Here is a 19,499-nt window from a genome sequence, read left to right on the forward strand (position 1 = left end):
CATCAGAACGCATTCAAATTTGGACATGTGCTTCTGAATAGACTGAAGTTCAGTTCAAGCCCGAGCAGTGAGATTGAGAGATTCAAGCTCATTTAAGCCTTTCTCACTGAATTAAATGCTGCATAACTAGTTGAACACCATCAATCCATGCAGACCATCTAGTTTTGGACATCCCATGCAGTGAAACAGGAAGATATTGCTTCAGAATTTCCCACCCTTGTGGACTGCTACTGGAGAGATTGTACATTTGCTGAACAGTTCCAAAGTAAGTAATTGCCTCCTTGCATGATTCAGTATAGTCAACACCTACAAGGTTTAGTGTGTGGTTTCCACAACTGAAGAAAATACAGTTATTGTTTGAATTATGCTCAAGCAGAACTGCTTGTACTCCTTTGCACTTCCCAGCCATATTAGATCCATTGTCATAGGCTTGACCAATGCAGACTTGAAAATCTAACTTAAAACCTTCTAGAATTGCAAGAACTCAAGTAGCAATTTCTTTTCCAGTTTTTCTCGTGGAATTAACAAACAAAATAAACCTATCTACAATCTTAACATCTTAACCATAGTAGTCTGTTCCTTGTGAGAACAATCTGGAGTGGCATCAACAATGATTTAAAAATACTTGGCATTTCGAATCTCATCAAGAATTGTTGTTTGTACGAATGACCCACATAGCTCAATAAACTCGTTCTGTATGCGTGTGGAGAGATAATGGACTTGCATGTGCTTTTGACTCTCTTGCAACTCTCGAACACATTTTACATGCTCTCATAAAAGTGGGTCATATTTGCTGAGGAGCTCAACTATGCCTAGAAAGTTTCCATTTGCATGATCACCAATACGTTGACTGGAACCAAAGAAAGCCAGTCCCTGCTCAGAAAGAAAGAAGATAACATTCAGGATGCACTCAAGAAGTTTTTTCCAGTTATTAGTTTCTGTACAGAGTTCAGTCAAGAGTAAATTCTCAACTGAACTTTCAGCTGATGCTGCCCTACTGGCTGATTTCCATGTAACAGAGTTTTCTTTGTGTGACGTTCAACTCTCATATGATGGTATTCAGTCTTTCAACTTCCTCCAACCTCTGTTGATGCTCCATCCTGACTGATCAAAGAGAACTGATGCATTTGCATCACTTTTGTTCAATATGAAGCAGGGTGCACAGTACAGAGATTGTTTTTCCGTACTCCAGCATAACCAGTCTCTTGTGCATGTCTCACCATTTGGAAGAGTTTTGTAAGCAGACAAGTAGGGAAAGCACGATTATCAGCATCTTGTGGAATGTTACTTGGAATTTCAAAACAACTAATTTGAAGGAAAGATTCCAGTTGAGCAGCACTGTTCTTGTCAATAATTCCAATGTCAGCCACAGTCAAACCTGTAGTACTCATGAATTGCTCTTGCTGAGTAATATTTACATCTTCCTGTTGCTGTTGAGTTTCTTGATCATACACAGGATCTTCTTCTGCATCTGTTACTGTTGGCACATCTCCTTCTTGAATTTGGGCCTATAGACTACAAAAGCCTACGATGATGGCCAAGCAAGGGCTCAACCAACCAACCAGTCACCTCTTTTAGCTACCATATGAAAATAAGAATGAGGAATTCTCACACATAAATAATTCCTTAGTCAACTATACCTAAAACTATAAAGACACTAAAAGTAACAATTCTCTACCTTCAACGCGCACTTGATCCAGCACCAGCCTAGTCGTGGTTTGTTTATATAATCAGCTGATCTGAGAGGACACGTTCATCACAGTCTAATCTTGTGTCATCAGAACCAATATATTTTTATTAATATTTATGAACATTTTTAACTCCTTAATATGACAAAATCTATATCAGTTAACAAAAAAATTATGTCTTTTAACAAATCACTTCTCTTATTTGCTTAAATTTGCAGCTTTAAGCTGAGAGTGTCTCTCTCATTTTGGTCCAATATGGATGTGCATAAAAACAAGTTGCAAAACTTATCAAACGCCAAAAAATTAACACGTGTCTAAATTTGAGGCCCCCTTTAAGCTTGAAGCCCAGGCCAAATGGCCCTCCTGGCCCCCACTCTGATTGGTAGGGTTCTCATGGGTAGGGCCATTTTCCTGATGGGGGCAGGTTCCCCGCATAGAGAAAGTCCTGGGACCCCACACCTGATCCTCGAGGATTTGTGGGAGGCCAGTGTGCAGCTACAATGATGGCCCTTGCACCTCCACACCAACTCTGGGCCCTGGCAGGACACCTCCAAGGAAGACATGCTACCAGAAACTCTCCCTAGTCACAGTTGCTCCCAGGTTTCTGAGCCATACATGCAGGAGGGGACAAACAAGCACTGAAAGGTACCAAATGATCATCTGGCCTTTTGAATTCCCATTACAGCAGACCAGATTAGTTTTCACATTACTTAAAATTTGCTTCATGCTTCCTCACATTGGCGTACCTAGTATATTATTTTGTTTCTTCTGATACATAACAAAATCTCTCAGGACATTTATCAATGTATATATCTGAATTTCGGATACAGACTGTACTTTCCATTGGATCTGAGCCTCTACTGTACAGGTGCAATGGTGGGAAGAAGGTTGGGAAGAAAGAATATAGAAAGCCTCTTATCCCGGTGCTGGCAACAGAAAAGGATCTCTTCTTAATGCTCAAAATGTGCTAGAAGGGTTAACTACCATGCCTGCCCACACACTGTAGCCCCCAAGGCATGTTGCGCTGGATATGCATAGTCTCAGCTGACGAGCATGTATGTTGGATTAAGGATTGTTTTGCCTAAATTAGAGAAACAGGATCCCAAGCACTCTTGCCTCAAGACCCTATTTTTATGGTAAAGTAATAAATCCCTAAAAATAAAGGTTTAAAATGAAAGGTTACTGAACCGCTACTATAAGCAATGCAAATACATCACTAGACTTGATTTGTTAGAACTTCTGAATTTCTAACATGTGCATGAGTTTAAGTCTGACCACATCTGCAGTGGTACCTAAGGGAAGTGGAAGGAGGGAATACAACATCAGACCCTAATAATATTCATATTAAGTTTTGACTCTTACCTTTATTTCTAAAGTGCCACCAAATCCCATTTTAAATTGCCCTTGCATATCTTTGGTAAATACTCTCTGAAAGGTTTGTTTGAATAAGGATGTATTGAAAGAGTCTCCCATTACCATGTAGCCTCTGGATGAAAGACCAAAAAAATACCAAGATAAAACACAGAAACACAACTAGAAAGCATCTGGACGACTTATTATGCATTAATTTAGCAAACAGGATATACTTAACTTAGCTCTCAAAGAGCTATCAAAGAATATATCTACAATACAATTAGACACCCACGGCTGGCCTCTGCCAGCTGACTTGGGCTCACAGGACTTGGGTTGCGGGGCTGTTTAATCGCACTGTAGACTTCCCTAAGGGTCCCAGAGCCTGGGCTCCAGCCTGAGCTGGGAAGTCCACACTGTAATTAAACAGCCCCACAGCCTGAGCCAGCAGGCACGGGCCTGCTGCGGGTGTCTAACTGCAGTGTAGATATACCCTCAGAGTTTAAAGTAAAAACAGTTCACTATGAAATATTCTGAAACATTTTTTTCAAAATCACCTTAACAGGAGCTACTTTCAATTATCTCATCATAAAGCTTAATGGGGAACTTTGTAAACAGGTTTCTAATGGGGAACTTTGTAATTAGGTTTCTTACAAGATCAGCATGTCAAAGTCATCAGGCTCTTAATTCAAAAAAGCTTCAACTGGAGAAAACATTGCACTGGACTTTATCATTACAGCTAGTTTTTAACCCTGCCTTGCGGAAATGCATCCGTTGATTAACTTATCCTAATATTCTGATACTTTCCCATATCGTTTTGCCTCTCTCAGATAAGTAATTATTTCAAACCTGAATCTATTCTCATAAAACACATTTTGTGTGTGAGCTCAGCAGTGCTCATTGAAGATGAAATTACTTTGACTGCACTGCAATCTGTAACTACTCATATTGAGCAGTTAAGTATTTTTAAATCTATCTGATTAGCATTTAAGGAATGAGCATAAGACATGATTAGTGTGTATCCCCAGTAGTGCTCACAGTGTACAAATATAAGGCATCCATGTTTTTAATAATATGGTTGATAAGTTTTGTGTTAAGTTCTGCCCTCCAACTTTCCCTTTATAAATTGACTAGATTCTGGTACTCAACACAGTAGAAGTGCGTCTTCAAGAGTTATTTAAATATGGAGAAAACAACAACTATGGGGAACCAACTCAGAAAGAACAACCCTATGTCTAGCAGGCAACATAGCAACAGACAGTGAGAGAAGTAGACAAACAGGATGTCAAGGCTGGTATTGTTGGAGGGGCCAGAATGGGCTGGGGCATTGCAGAAAGAGACAGAGGAAGGGGCAGAATTACATAGCATCTTGACTTGAAGTACAAGAAGCTTGAACTTGATGTGACAGAGGAACAAGAGCTAGTAGTGGGATTCTAAGAGGGGTTGACATGATCACATTACAGGCATTGAAAATAATCTTAGCGACAGAATTTTGTACTAACTGTAGAGGGGTAGGTAACATGAGAGTCCAGGAAGCCACAAAGCAAGAGGGGTAGGTAACATGAGAGCCCAGAAGGCCACAAAGCAAGAGGTTACAGTAATCAATATGGGAAATTATGAAAGCCTGAGGGAATTTTAGCTGTCGGGACTGAAAGGGTGGAACTTAGAAAAATTGTACAGCAAGAAGTGGCAGGATTTGGACATGTAAGGGGCAGTGCAGACAGAGGAGTCAAAGATTAACCCCATGCCATGGCCTTGAGTGACATAAAGGATGAGGGTGGTGTCAATAGTGAGACAGACTGGGGGAGAGCAGAGAGTTTCACTGGAAAGATCAGTATTTGTTTTGACCATGGTAAGCTTTACTGGTGATGCCATCCAGGAGATGTCAGAGACATGACTGAATGAATGGAGATAAGTCAGGAGTGAAGAATTTGAGAGTCATCAACACAGAGACTATAGTTGAAACTGCATGAGTGAATCAGAATGTCCAGAGAAAGGGTAAGCAAGAAGATGAAGGCTCCAAGGACAGATCGCTGTGATATCCCCATGGGCAGTGGGAAAGAGAAGGAAGACAACAGCCCACTCCTTCTCCATCCTCCCCCCAAAAACCACTCAGAACAGCCAGAGAAGGAGAAGAATCAGGAGAGAGCAGTAATATGAAAGGTGAAGGAAGCAAGACACTCAAGTAGAGTATGGCTCACAGTGCAAGGCAGTAGAGTGGTCAAGGATGATAAGGAAGGCGTAAAGAACTGAAGATGTGGCCAAGAAGAGGGCTGTTTGAATCCTTGATTAAAGTAGTTTCAGCAGAGTGAAATGAGAGGAAGTCAGACTAGAGACAATAAAAGATCTAACACATTGTTCTGAAAAAACTTAGTTTATTACCCAACTCAATAGTAAAGAGAATGTTTTCAGGGAGGTCAAGAACACACTATACACAGTACATCATGAATGAAGAAATTCAAGACACTCAAAAAATGACATCTAGAGAAGAAAGATTTCCCCCTCAATCAAAGGACAAAAGGAAGAACAAAAATGTAAAAGAAATAAAAGATCACTGTGAAAAAGGTGTGTGCCTGAGCATTACTGAAGCCCAAGATACATATATGGAAAGGAAAAATAGATTATTTGGCAACAGTACACAGGCTAAATATTTTAAAAGGACATTTACACTATCTAAGCCCCAAATATTTAATGTTAAAATTAATGAGAGTATATGCCCTCATAATTAAACCCAAAATTATGGTGACAAATTCTTCCCAGGTTCACAACAATTTAGGTCTATATGCAAGCTATCCATGATCACAGTACACAGACATGGAGTAGTGATTTTTCCTTCTATCATTTGGAACTAAAACAAAGTCATTAGTATTTTTTGTTAGGTAATGACCACTCTATTTTAAATACTTTCTTTTTAAAGTGCACCTTCATAAACTACTTTAAACAAATTAGTCACATACCCAGTATAGTTGGGACAGCACTTCATCTCCAGAAGACCAGTCTGATCTAGTGCACATGCATATATGTCAATAACATGACCAGTTGTAGCAGCACGATTAGCCAGAGATTCAAAATGCTAAATACAAGATTAAAATGCATTTATAACAATATGCAAACTGAACTTGCCACACTTTAACGTTAAAACATAAGCTCTCAGAATTATTGTACAACAGCTAAATTAAATTGTATCCATATTATACTCTAACATTGGCTAAAAGATCTTTTTTTGAGAAGTAAAAACTAAGTGAGAAAGGTCTAGAACTTTTTTTTTGACTATTCCCTACTTTTCCCAGCCAGCTTAAAAGATAATTTGTGGTAGATTGATCAAGGTGGCATTCTACTTAAAAATCAATGCTACCGTTCTTGATCACTGTGCATTAAGGCCCTGATTCAACTCCTACTAAGTCAGTGGAAACACTCCCAGTCACTTAAATTGGAGTTGAATCAGGTTCTCACTCAATGTACTGAAAATCCTTATGAAATTTTGGAAGATATGTAGTTATTCAAGGAAAGTTCAACAACAACAAAAATGTCTAAGTTCTATATCACTTTATACATATTCTAATATCAAATGTCTTATTCTAATTATCTGTCAAATAAAAAAAATTTACATCTCTCTTCCCCATCTATTGGTAAGTCTTACCTTAGTAGCCTTTTTAACATAATTAGCATTGTCTTTTTCAATGTCGTGCCATGATCTTATAGGTAACTTCAGTTCATCCCCTACAACCATCCCAGGTCCTTGAGTGCCTGGTCCTCCAATGAACATCAAAATATGTGCACCAGTATTAGGGAAAGTACACTGTAAGACAAAAGAAAATCTCAGAGAGCAACTCTTTTTGCTATAATAACAGTTAGTACATAATATTAATAGAGGAAACAACTATGAATTTGTATCTGTTGTATTGCTTAGACTAAAGTAAACAATTAGAATATCTCAAAATTCTGAGTAGTAGTTTAACTTAAAATACCATTCTTGCCTCACTAAAACTAGTATTTTTCACTTTTAAGACAGTTCTGCATATATCTGAGGTCGGATCCTCTGCTAGTCACCACTCTACTGATTTCAACTGAGCTAAGATAATTTACACAAATTGAGGATCTGGTCCATGGTATTTTGGGTATTTCTCTTTCCCTATTAATTATTACTAGGAATAGCTGAATGGGGGGGAGGGGAGACTATCTTTACGTTCAAAATTTTATCTGCTTCCATATTCTGAAATCACAACCCTCCTCTTAGTGCCATTACATCAACTTGTTACTGAAATGGTTGTCATCACAAAATGACGTAATATGGAAAATAAACTGCAGAAACAAATGGAACCTTCGTACAAAACATCTTGTTTCCATGTGAGTGTCTTGAGAGATAAAAATATCAGAGAGGGGCAAATATTAGATATTAGCAGAATTGTTCTAAATAGAATGTTTTTTTCAGTTGACTTTTGTGCCTCTGTGAAACTAGTGCCTAGAAAACAAGAAGCTAGTTTCTGCTCAAGAGGTGTCCACCACACAACTGGCAGTCTCAGCAGAGAACTGAACGGGTATGGAGGCTGAACTAGTTTCTCCTCCTTAGAGGTGGATCCTTCTGGAAGCAGCATAAAAGCAAGGGGAAGCTTGCAGTTTGTTGCCCAAACTCAACCTCTTCTATAGTTAAACAGGATTTTTGTCACCAGAGCAACCAACCTGACAATTTTCACTAGGACTGAATTCACTTCTTTAAATTAAAGTTTGTTCCCCTTGGTGTCAATACATCTTTAATGACATAAAGAGGAACAATAGAAGTTAAAAGGACTCTCGGCCTGAGAGGTGCCAAAAGAGACTAATCTCAAAAATGGATTTTAAATCAGAAAAAAACATAACCGTTCCCCCAGTCTTTTTCAGTTTTTCTGGGATATAAAACAGTCACTCAACTTTCTGCTATGGTCTTTTTAAAAAAACCCATAGAACATGTGCAGGCACATGAAACATCTCAGTTAAACTCAACCAAAGTGAGACCCTTCCCATGCTGTACTGATTAGTTGGGGAGGAAAAAAAAAAAAAAACCACATCATAAAGAAACCTTCTAGGTTATTCCTGTGAGGAAATACAACCTTTAAAGGTAAGTAAACTTATGTAAATTAAATCCCATTAACACAGAAGGTCCACAAGGGTAGGGGAGAACACAGGCAAGATTTCACAAGCCCAGCAGTGACCATGAGCATCTTGACAAGCTGCCCTCACTACTTTAACAGGTATCATCACCCAAATATATGACTACAAAGGCTGCAAAGTAACATTACAGGTAGAGGAGGCTGCGCTGTTTAGAGACTTGAAGGAAGGAGCCCAGACAAGTATGCTGCCACAATACCATTGGCTTTCAGTATCCAAAGCAAAGAGACAATTCTTAAAGGGAAGGGAATAGGAAGAACAGACTACTGACTAAGGGTTAAAAACTGTAGAAAATAGTGTTAAATAGTAAAGAGTTATAAACAAAAGTCACAAAAATCAAAATGGGAAAGAGTTAAAATAGGAAGGGAATAAAAACAACAAAAATAGAAATTAAGGAAAAGGCTAAGAAATTACAATGAAGAATCGAACAAAAATAGGTATAAAAAAAGATTTGTAACAAACACAGTCAAAGCAAACAGGCATGATTTAAACAACTAAAAGACAAAGGGTAATAAAAATAAATGGATAAATTAGTCAAGAACTAAGAAAAAATGTATTTTTAAAAATCTTGGGCTGCATCCCATTTCCTTCTCCCTCTTTGCTCAATACACTTTCAATATAGATTCTTAACTCTTTGACCAGGACAGTACTCTTGCTTCATAGAGTGCCCCGCACACTTTTGGGAATATAAATATGAAGTTAATATAGTAATAAAAGACTGGTGGACTTCCTTTAATCTAAACTAAAAGACAAAAAGTCACCAACTAAACAAGCATAAGGTAGTAACATAATTGTGTGGAATATAAAAATAGAATGAGATGCATGCATTTACTCAGATTAAATAGAGGAAAATTCAGTAAATGTCATGTTTGTCTGAATCTGAACACAAGACTAATATACATGAATTACAGAGATTGTTATTGTTATGTGTTGATTGCAGCATCTGCCATAGGTTTTATGTAGGACAGTGATCTAGTGACATTTAAAAACAATTTTAGGTCGAACTATTACCTCAAGGAGTCCTACAGCTATAGAAAGAGCCACTCCAGAGGAACGCAAAGGTCTCTTCCCTTGTGGAACAGGCCAAGGATCCCGTTGTAATTCACCCAAAAGATCAGTAAGATTCATATCAATTTTCTGCACTGGCTGTAGGAATCTAAATATAGATAAATGGCATTATGTTAGCTTTAGGATTCTTTTGGCTACATAACTTTTAAAAAATAATCAGGACTAGTAATTCATTGGCAACGTGTTAGATTGCAATGCCAAAGATCCAAATCTGGGTTCAGAGCACAGTCTCTTGCTCAACAGGCTGGCAAGGTCTGGAAGCACTACATACACGGCATGCTCAGCCTAAGGAGACAGGAAGCTCCACATGGAGCACTGTAGCAAGGCAACCAGGGTCCAGAAGGAACTACATGCAGACAAAAACACATCAGGTCACCATGGGAATTTGAGACAGAGACTAAAGGAAAGAGGATAATCTTGGAGGGAAGACAAAATGAAAATGTTAAGGGGTAAAATTTTCAGAATTGTCTAGGAATCTAAATCCCAATGGATTATTTAGCAAATAGCCTTTTTTGCCTATCATCATATCTAAGAGAATGAAAGATCGAAATATATATTGATAAATACTTCTGTTGATATATTTTAAAATGTTGGATATATTCATACACATAGGAAGACAGAAACAGCACCTCTATATATTCTCAAATGTGCTGAGACACAGTAAGTTTGTTAAAATACATCTTCAGAAGAAGTCATGAAAAACATGTCAGAAACAATGGAAATAGCAGAAAGGCCACAAATACTGATGTCTGCAAGCAAACTACCCTTGTAGACAGGGATCTTTTAGTAAAATCTTTTTGAAGGGTGAATCAAATGCATTCTTAGATGTGGAATCCCTTCTCCTTAAACTGACAGGTTTCAGAGTAGCAGCCGTGTTAGTCTGTATTCGCAAAAAGAAAAGGAGTACTTGTGGCACCTTAGAGACTAACAAATTTATTTGAGCATAAGCTTTCGTGAGCTATAACTCACTTCACTGGATGCACTCAGTGGAAAATACAGTGGGGAGATTTATATACATAGAGAACATGAAACAATGCGTGTTACCATACGCACTGAAACCAGAGTGATCACTTAAGGTGAGCTATTACCAGCAGGAGAGCCGGGGGGGGGTGGGGGGGGAGACCTTTTGTAGTGATAATCAAGGTGGGCCATTTCCAGCAGTTGACAAGAACATCTGAGGAACGGGGGGGGGAGGGGGGCGGGGGGCGCGGCGGCAGAATAAACAAGGGGAAATAGTTTTACTTTGTGTAATGACCCATCCACTCCCAGTCTCTATTCAAGCCTAAGTTAATTGTATCCAGTTTGCAAATTAATTCCAATTCAGCAGTCTCGTTGGAGTCTGTTCTTGAAGGTTTTTTGTTAAAGTATTGCCACTTTTAGATCTGTAATCGAGTGACCAGAGAGACTGAAGTGTTCTCCAACTGGTTTTTGAATGTTATAATTCTTGACGTCTGATTTGTGTCCATTTATTCTTTTACGTAGAGACTGTCCAGTTTACCAATGTACATGGCAGAGGGGCATTGCTGGCACATGATGGCATATATCACATTGGTAGACGTGCAGGTGAACAAGCCTCTAGATAGTGTGGCTGATGTGATTAGGCCCTGTGATGGTGTCCCCTGAATAGATATGTGGACACAGTTGGCAACGGACTTTGTTGCAAGGCTAGGTTCCTGGGTTAATGGTTCTGTTGTGTGGTGTGTGGTTGCTGGTGAGTATTTGCTTCAGGTTGGGGGGCTGTCTGTAAGCAAGGACTGGCCTGTCTCCCAAAATCTAAGAGAGTGATGGGTATTCCTTCAGGATAGGTTGTAGATCCCTGATGATGCGTTGGAGAGGTTTTAGTTGGGGGCTGAAGGTGATGGCTAGTGGCGTTCTGTTATTTTCTTTGTTGGGCCTGTCCTGTAGTAGGTGACTTCTGAGTACTCTTCTGGCTCTGTCAATCTGTTTCTTCACTTCAGCAGGTGGGTATTGTAGTTGTAAGAATGCTTGATAGAGATCTTGTAGCTGTTTGTCTCTGTCTGAGGGGTTGGAGCAAATGCAGTTGTTTCGTAGAGCTTGGCTGTAAACAATGGATCATGTGGTGTGGTCCGGATGAAAGCTGGAGGCATGTAGGTAGGAATAGAGGATAGTAGGTTTCTGGTATAAGGTGGTCTTTATGTGACCATCGCTTATTAGCACCGTAGCGTCCAGGAAGTGGATCTCTTGTGTGGACTGGTCCAGGCTGAGGTTGATGGTGGGATGGAAATTGTTGAAATCGTGGTGGAATTCCTCAAGGGCTTCTTTTCCTATACCACCTTTACAGCCTAAGCTTCCATCTACGCTACAAATGTTACCATGTTAGATGTTCTAGTTATCCCTTGAAATGGTTAAAGCAATTTGACTATTAGAGTCCCCCTTAGAATGACCAGTATGTATGGTAAGAGGGGGAGTCTGTTATCTGGGATAGACTTTCCCCATTCTTTTCTAATGGGAAATTCATTACTGTCACAACTCTTCCAGCCTCAGCTTCCAAAACTACATTCACAGTCTCTAAGGACAGCCAAGCTAAGATTCTGCTCTCCAGAAACCTTCTCGTATGATCCTTAAACCTAAAAAGCCATTTGCATTAAAAAATGTAGGATAACACACAACACTCAACCTACTAAAGCAACAAAATGTGTGACCCTCTAGTTGTATCAATCACACCAGAAAAAAAATCATGAGGTAAAGTTTCCTGGTAAAGCAATTTAGCAATGATTTTTTTTTTATTTTATTTTTTTAAATAATACCTGTTAGAAGGTGGTGGCTGCTGTACTTGAGGACCCCGGCCTACTTGTGAAACAGATACTTTAGTAAGCCCCAACATTTCCTGTAAAAAAAGTAACTATATATATATAATTTGATTACAGAGCATCTTGAAATTCACCATTATGATCATTTTCAGCGTTTGAGGGGTTTTTAATTGTTTTTTGTCTGTTACCTGAAGTTGTTTTGCGGATAGGTCCTTTGTGCCTCTGAAGACATAGCTTTTTGAAATTCCTTCACAACCAAGCTCATGGACCTGCACCATTCTCCCAAATGTAATAAGACCTACCAAAGCAGTTGGTGGTAAGAGACTTAATGACATTTGCATGGATTCCTTCAGGGCTTGCAAATCTTCATCTTCCATGCATGTGTCCACAACGTAAAGAAATATCAAAGGCATCTGAGGACCACGCTTTAAGAAATAATAATAACTAAGTGAAAAAGCACATTGGGCAGTATATATTGTACAGAAAATAATCAAATTGCAAAAATAAACTTTGTTCAAGTTATATTAATTTTAGTAAATATAGAATTTGCCACACTAGCTCAGACCAATGTTCAATCCAATTTGGTAACCCACCCGAGGCAGTGGCCAATACCTAATGCTGCACAGGAGTGTGAACTCGGTACCATAATTAACTCTATCCAAAAGTGCCATGTTCAATATAGAAGAACAAATTCCTTCCAGGCCTCACCAGATAATTTTGAATCATGAGATAATGTTATTAACCTTACAAGATGAAAAACAAAGTATTACTCAAAGTGCTGCTAGTGGTCATTAAATTTATCAAAACTTAGAAAAAAAAAAACAGAAACAGTATTAGATTTTCTGTGACATTTCATTCCATAGTTTGACTTGATACATTAGCAGTTCCCCTCATTCTAAAATCATTCCCCTGTAATTTCAGCAAGTGTTCCCTTCTATCTAGTATTACAAAGCTAGCCAAAAGGAGTGGCTGACAAATTTTAACTTTACCTTTCTTAATTTGAATGCCTCACTGCAGTCCCCTCCTAACTCCTTCCTTTTCCAGTCTAATTAATTTTATTTTTCGCAGTTTCTTGTTGCATGGCTTTTTTCCTCTACTAATCTCTACTAAGACACTCCCATGCCCTACCATGATGAAATGGAGACAGATAAATTATGTTAGCTATGCCTGCTTGGTGTGGCACTGTGTCCCCCACTAGCGGCACCTAGCCCAGCTTGAGACTGATGAGTCTGCTACAGTGTTGGCTAAGGGCCACATAGCTTTTAACTCATGCAGTAGAGGCTCATACACTAAGATTCAGAGGTCCCAAATTCAATCCCACCTACCAGGGTCTGTCGGTATTACAATTAAATAAGAAAATCCAAATTATATTAACTGATTGGCCAAAAAATAGTTATCTGTAAACTTAACCAGTTCACTACTCACCTTCTCCTAGAAATAAATTGGTTCCAATATCAATCCATGATTATTCAGATATAATCTTCACTTCAAAGACCAACTATTCACTAAAACTTGATCTAAGTTATGTTGGCAAGCAGCAATAAAATGGTTTCTCCAAAACAAGCACAAGAGAACTGAACTCCTCATGAAGAAACACATCCCAACAGAAGCTTAAATCTCTACAACATATAGAGCTTCCCTCTCTTGTATTGCCCTTTATAATCAGATAATGTTCCTATAATTTTATTATAGTCACTATAATCAAAAATAGTACTCTCCATTTCCAATGGATGATACCGGTCAAAGGTCTACAACTGAAAACGTGTAGATTATTCACTGCATTTTAATCACTACTAAATCAAAACAAAAGTAAAATAAGCCATACTCTACATAGCTAGCTTCAATGCAATTTAATGTCAAAGATTTTATTTGTTTTTTTTTTACCTGTACTACATATTCAATACTAGAAAACTGAGGTAAAAGTTCTGCAGGCTGGTTCATCTCTGATATACCAGCGTAAGTAGGAGGAAACTGCAAAAGCAAAAAAAAAAAAAAAAAAAACCATTAAGTACACATTTCAAAATTACAAGTTACAGAAAAACACTGAAAAATAAACATCTGCATATATTATTTGCTTCTGTCTCAAAATGGGCAGACATCCGCATGTTTAGCGTCCTGTTGGCAATTCCAATTCACATGTATAATTTATAGGAGGAAAATTAAATGCACCATTCCTAAAAGGGTCATTCTATAGTCTCAAAAAGAAAAGGAGTACTTGTGGCACCTTAGAGACTAACAAATTTATTTGAGCATAAGCTTTCGTGAGCTACAGCTCACTTCATCGGATGCAACTATAGTCTGAATACTTTATTTTCTTACCTGATTTCTTTGATAACAAAAATTGCAAGCCCAAAGTTTTGCTCGATAATCCACTTGGCTATAAAAATAAAATTAGAAAAGTATTAGTAATAGTTTGTTTTACATTACCAAGGAGCTTTGACACTAAATACATATGTTGTGTGTACATATGACATGGATTCACCCTTTATCTGTTTATCATGCCCTTTTTCCTAATTGTCAAAGATGTGTGCGCTTCAAACAAGAATTTCCCCCCTCACAATGCATCTTCTCCTTAATGATCCTGCTGTAAATTCACAATAAAGAATGTATAACTTCGTAATTATTTCAGTAGCAGAAGACTGATATACAGTAACTCCTCACTTAACGTTGTAGTTATATTCCTGAAAAATACGACTTTAAGCAAAACGATGTTAAGGGAATCCAATTTCCCCATAAGAATTAACGTAAATAGGGGGGGTTAGGTTCCAGGGGGAAAAAATTTCACCAGACAAAATATTATATTTTATATATATATTTATATATATATATATATATACACACACACACACAGTATAAAAGTTTTAAACAATTTAATACTGTACACAGCAATGATGATTGTGAAGCTTGATTGAGGTGTTTAAGTCAGAGGGTGGAAGAGGGTGGGATACTTCCCAGGGAATGCCTTACTGCTAAATGATGAACTAGCACTTGGCTGAGCCCTCAAGGGTTAACACATTGTTGTTAATGTAGTATCACACTCTACAAGGCAGCACAAATGGAGGGAGGGGAGACAGCATGGCAGACAGAGACACACAACCTGCGTGAGAGAGAGAGAGAGATGCGCATTGCCCCTTTAAGTACGCTAACCCCACTCTAAGTACATTGCCTTTTTAAGTAGATCAGCAAGTTGAGACAGCAGCTGCTGCCAGCAAGCTCCCTCCATCCTGAGCCCTGTCTCCCCCCCGCACCCCGCCCCGGCTCTATAGAGAGGGGGTAAGCAGAGGGCAAGGGCAGGAGCAGGTGGGTGGGGGACACCCTGACATTAGCCTCCCTCTTCCCCCCTCCTCCACCCGCACAGCAAGCAGGAGGCTCCTGGGAGCAGCTCCAAGGCAGAGGGCAAGAGCAGCAAAGGGCAGTGGGGGGAGGGACAGCTGAACTGCTGGCAATTGATAGCCTGCTGGGCCACTGTGGCACAGGGAACTTAGGGGAGCAGGCAGATGATGGGGGCTGCCGGTCCACCCTGGTTCCAAGCCCCCACCAGCTCGCTCCAAATGGCTGCTCTTTCTGCAAGCAGTGGAGAAAGCAGGCAGCTGCGGAACAACGTTATAAGGGAGCACTGCGCAACTTTAAACGAGTATGTTCCCTAACTGATCAGCAATGTAACAACATTAACTGGGACGACTTTAAGTGAAGAGTTGCTGTAATTAACACAGTATCAAGGCTATTAGAAAGGAAGGATGATAATTAAGGCATTGGACTAGGATGTAGGAGGCCAGGTTCAGTCCCAGCTCTTACACAGACTTCCTGTGCGGTTTTAGGCAAGTCACTCTATGTCTCTCTGTCTCAGTTCTCGACCTGTAAAATGGGGAAAGTAATACTTCCTTTCTCTTACCTTCCATCTATCTTGTCTGGTTAGATGCACGCTCTTGGGTTCAGAGACTCTCTCTTACTATATGTATGTACAGTGCCTAGAACAATGGGTTCAGGCCCATTGATGTTACTTGTAATACAAATAATAATAATAATAATAATGGGTTCACTACTGGTCCAGACAAAAGGAGAAGTTAGCATGATAAAAGGAAAACTCCTACTCAAAAAGATTCCTTCAGTAATAACGGGTGGTGGAGAGGGTTAATACACTGTTTTTATATAAATGTTCTGGTTTTCCAAGTATACCCAAGAGCAAAAGTCCCTAACTGAAGATAAACCAAATACCTATAATTTCTTAAGTCCTCCTAAAAATTAAAATAGATACATGCATTTCAAATTGCACCAACACTACTATTTGCAGTAACGTAAACCATGTTAGACTGTGCAAACAGAAAAGGTACATGCCAACTCTGTCTACCACATCCCAAGCCAGCTGATCTTCAGAGGTATTATTTTCTCAGCCTTCTTTTTGCAAACAGGATATTAATGCAATAGCTTCCACTTAGACATGATAAAAAATAATTAACTGAGTTTAAACACAACAAATTTCTTTAATAGAGACGCACCCTAAGACAGCTATGTCATATATTCAGGATGTCCAAAATCCAAAAATTTTAGATACAGTTCACCATGTGGGGTTTTTTTAAGTATATAGCACCTTTCATCTGAGGATATAAAATTACAGAGGTCAGTAATTATTATTACCCCATAACAATAATAATAAAAGTCAATGGAACTTGTGCCAAGTCACGTAGGCGCTTTTGAAAATCCCACCCACTATCTTTAGACAAATAAGTAGTATGTGTTTCCTAGTATTTTTTTAACCTTATTCTTGTCTTCTCCTGACAGCAGCAGTAATAGGGCAGAACAGTTAATGAAAGATGACCACTAAAGTCTTTGGATCAGATCCTCAGCTGCTGTAAATAGGCCTAGCTCTATGATGAATGAAACTGTGCCAATTCATACATTTTAACGCCAGAAGGGATGAGCAGATCATCTCGTCTGACCTCCTGTGTAACACAGGCCACAGAGTGTTACAACATTATCCCTGTACTAAGCCCAATCATTTATATTTGACTACGCGTCTCTTCCAAAAAGGCATCCAGTCTTTATGTGAAGACATCAAGAGATGGACAATTCATACTATCTGAGGATCTGACCCTTCGTTTACAAATTTTGTTTAGCCATACTTTTAATTTTACATGTAAAAAAACCTTGAGTGAAATTTAATGCTTCTGATAAGGATAAGCTTACACTAGACCTGACTTCATCTATAAGCAACTACTGTTCCAGCTTCAAAACATAACACTGAGACCTCTATCCTGACACACCACTTTACACCTGTTAAAGTCCATCCTTTGTCTCCCAAGCTGGGGACACTGAATTACAGAAAATTGAGCTAACTGATTTTGTGATGTGCGCAAACATCTAGTACAGTAAGGACTAGCTGACAATAATGAATTTATTTTATAAGGAACATAAGTCACATACAATCCAACTATACAAAAGATGAAAAGCTGTTACACTAACTCACCTCTTCATGACAGGTTTCAGAGTAACAGCCGTGTTAGTCTGTATTCACAAAAAGAAAAGGAGTACTTGTGGCACCTTAGAGACTAACCAATTTATTTGAGCATAAGCTTTCGTGAGCTACAGCTCACTTCATGTCCGATGAAGTGAGCTGTAGCTCACGAAAGCTTATGCTCAAATAAATTGGTTAGTCTCTAAGGTGCCACAAGTACTCCTTTTCTTTTCCCCTCTTCATATTTATTTTCTAGAGATAAAAAAATTTAAAACTGTATCTACTATCCCATGTGACTTGCAGTTACTGAAAACTTCAGACTCTTATAACCTGATTCAAACTAAAGTTAACATAAATCAATTTAATTAACTGGATAATTTTTTGTGAATGTCTTCCTTCAAAACAACTATGAGCTGGATCCTGAAATCCTTAGTGGTCACAGGTTTGGGCCCTACATTTGTGCCTAGAATATGCAAAATTTTATAAATAACAATTTATGCATGAGATGCAGTATTTTCAAACCAGCATTATGAAGAAAAGTTTTTGAATAAAAAATTTAAGTATTTTGTATATATTAAAGTATTATCTAAATTATGTATTATGATTACCATAAGGGATTCAGAACTGCACGACAGGTGGTCCTACTGCACAGAACTGGCTCATACTGAATGGGAGGCAAATCAGGACGCTCTTTCAGTGGTGTAAAGAGAGAAGCCACTGGGACTACCATTCTTGTGGCTTCAAGGCGACTTGAAGGCCAAACATTCCAGCTGAATCTAACTCCATCTCTGTCTTCATTCTGCTGGATGAATTCCAGGAAGGTTGTCATTGTTAACTTCTTTTCTTATTTCTGAAATAAAAAGGTATAAATTAACAGGATATATGTGGATTATATATATTAAAAGAAAAGAATCACAATCAGGAACAAAAGCTTTAATTACAACCAATACTGTCTGGTTAAACACATGACAAAATGCCACATACTAAAATGTTATGTATTCAGTTAAAAAGGAGCTTTCAGAAATTCTCTAAAACATCTAATTCCAAATGCATTGTACAGAATTCCAAGAAAAAATGAAGAAAATAAAACTCTCGGAATGCAGCAACATCATGAAAAGTGCTAAATGTTTGCAAAGTTAAAATAAACGTACCGCACTGAAACATGCCATGTTGCAAATTCGTCTTGGTTGAGGAACATAAATTCAATCCAGCAGTGTTACAATTAAAGCAAAGATTCATGAGGGGAAAGTGGGAGGCAGAGCAATGTAAAGTAAGTATTTTAAACATATTTTAAAAGATGTGAGGCTTGTTTAAAAAAAATATCATCTCTGTTTTGTAGACCACTCTAGGCATCTCCCCTAATGACACTCCCTGTGATTTAATTATTCATTCCACTTTTACTGTAATTATTTAATCTGTCACTTTCCATTAGCTAATTCAAGAGAGATCATTTTAAACTCGTGGTTTACATTTTCTGTTTTGATAGAAAAGTTTATAGGAATGTGCTAAGAGCACAAGCAATATTTAGAGACATAACACACCAACATTTTTTTTTTTAAATAAAGCACACTACTGGGCCCATCCACAAATATAAATGTGTGGCAATGCAGTGTTCTACCATGGTTAGGGAAGTGCACGTTCTGGGACAATAAGGGTTCTATACGCTTGTTGGGGAACAGCATTACAGGTGGTACATTTAGTACCACCTTATACTTAAGGTTGCCCAAATCTTTCCATTACCAGACCTGGTTTTCGGTTGCTTGTAACTTTGCCAAACTTAAATTCAACCCGAACCGTTTCTCCTGTCAGGTGTTTGCTTCAGGTTGAATTTTTTGTTTCAGCTAAAATGGTTTGTTTCAGAAAACAAGGCTTGGGGAAAATATGTTGTTTTATGCATGTTAAAATATTCTTACAACTGTTTCATTCACCAGAAACTTTGGTGCCTCCAAGCTTAGCATCAAGAACTTGAAATTTGGCACAGGATGATCACCCCAGTACTAGGGATGTGCAGTTAGCTGTTCCTGT

At 38.5% G+C, this 19,499-nt stretch overlaps 1 protein-coding gene across 1 annotated transcript in view; it reads right to left on the minus strand.

The window, feature by feature from the left end:
* Positions 1–19,499, minus strand: part of SEC23A (SEC23 homolog A, COPII component) — a 49,525-nt gene that overhangs the window by 21,402 nt on the left and 8,624 nt on the right. The window contains exons 2-10 of the mRNA XM_077819095.1: positions 18,083–18,324; positions 14,342–14,399; positions 13,907–13,993; positions 12,211–12,447; positions 12,020–12,099; positions 9,195–9,339; positions 6,679–6,837; positions 5,996–6,111; positions 3,051–3,174 (exon numbers count right to left, since the gene is read on the minus strand). Of these exons, the coding sequence (XP_077675221.1) occupies positions 3,051–3,174; positions 5,996–6,111; positions 6,679–6,837; positions 9,195–9,339; positions 12,020–12,099; positions 12,211–12,447; positions 13,907–13,993; positions 14,342–14,399; positions 18,083–18,303 (1,227 nt within the window). The 5' untranslated portion in view covers positions 18,304–18,324. The remainder of the gene's footprint in view (positions 1–3,050; positions 3,175–5,995; positions 6,112–6,678; positions 6,838–9,194; positions 9,340–12,019; positions 12,100–12,210; positions 12,448–13,906; positions 13,994–14,341; positions 14,400–18,082; positions 18,325–19,499) is intronic.

This window comes from Eretmochelys imbricata, chromosome 6 (assembly GCF_965152235.1).
Source record: "Eretmochelys imbricata isolate rEreImb1 chromosome 6, rEreImb1.hap1, whole genome shotgun sequence".
Taxonomy (NCBI): domain Eukaryota; kingdom Metazoa; phylum Chordata; order Testudines; family Cheloniidae; genus Eretmochelys; species Eretmochelys imbricata.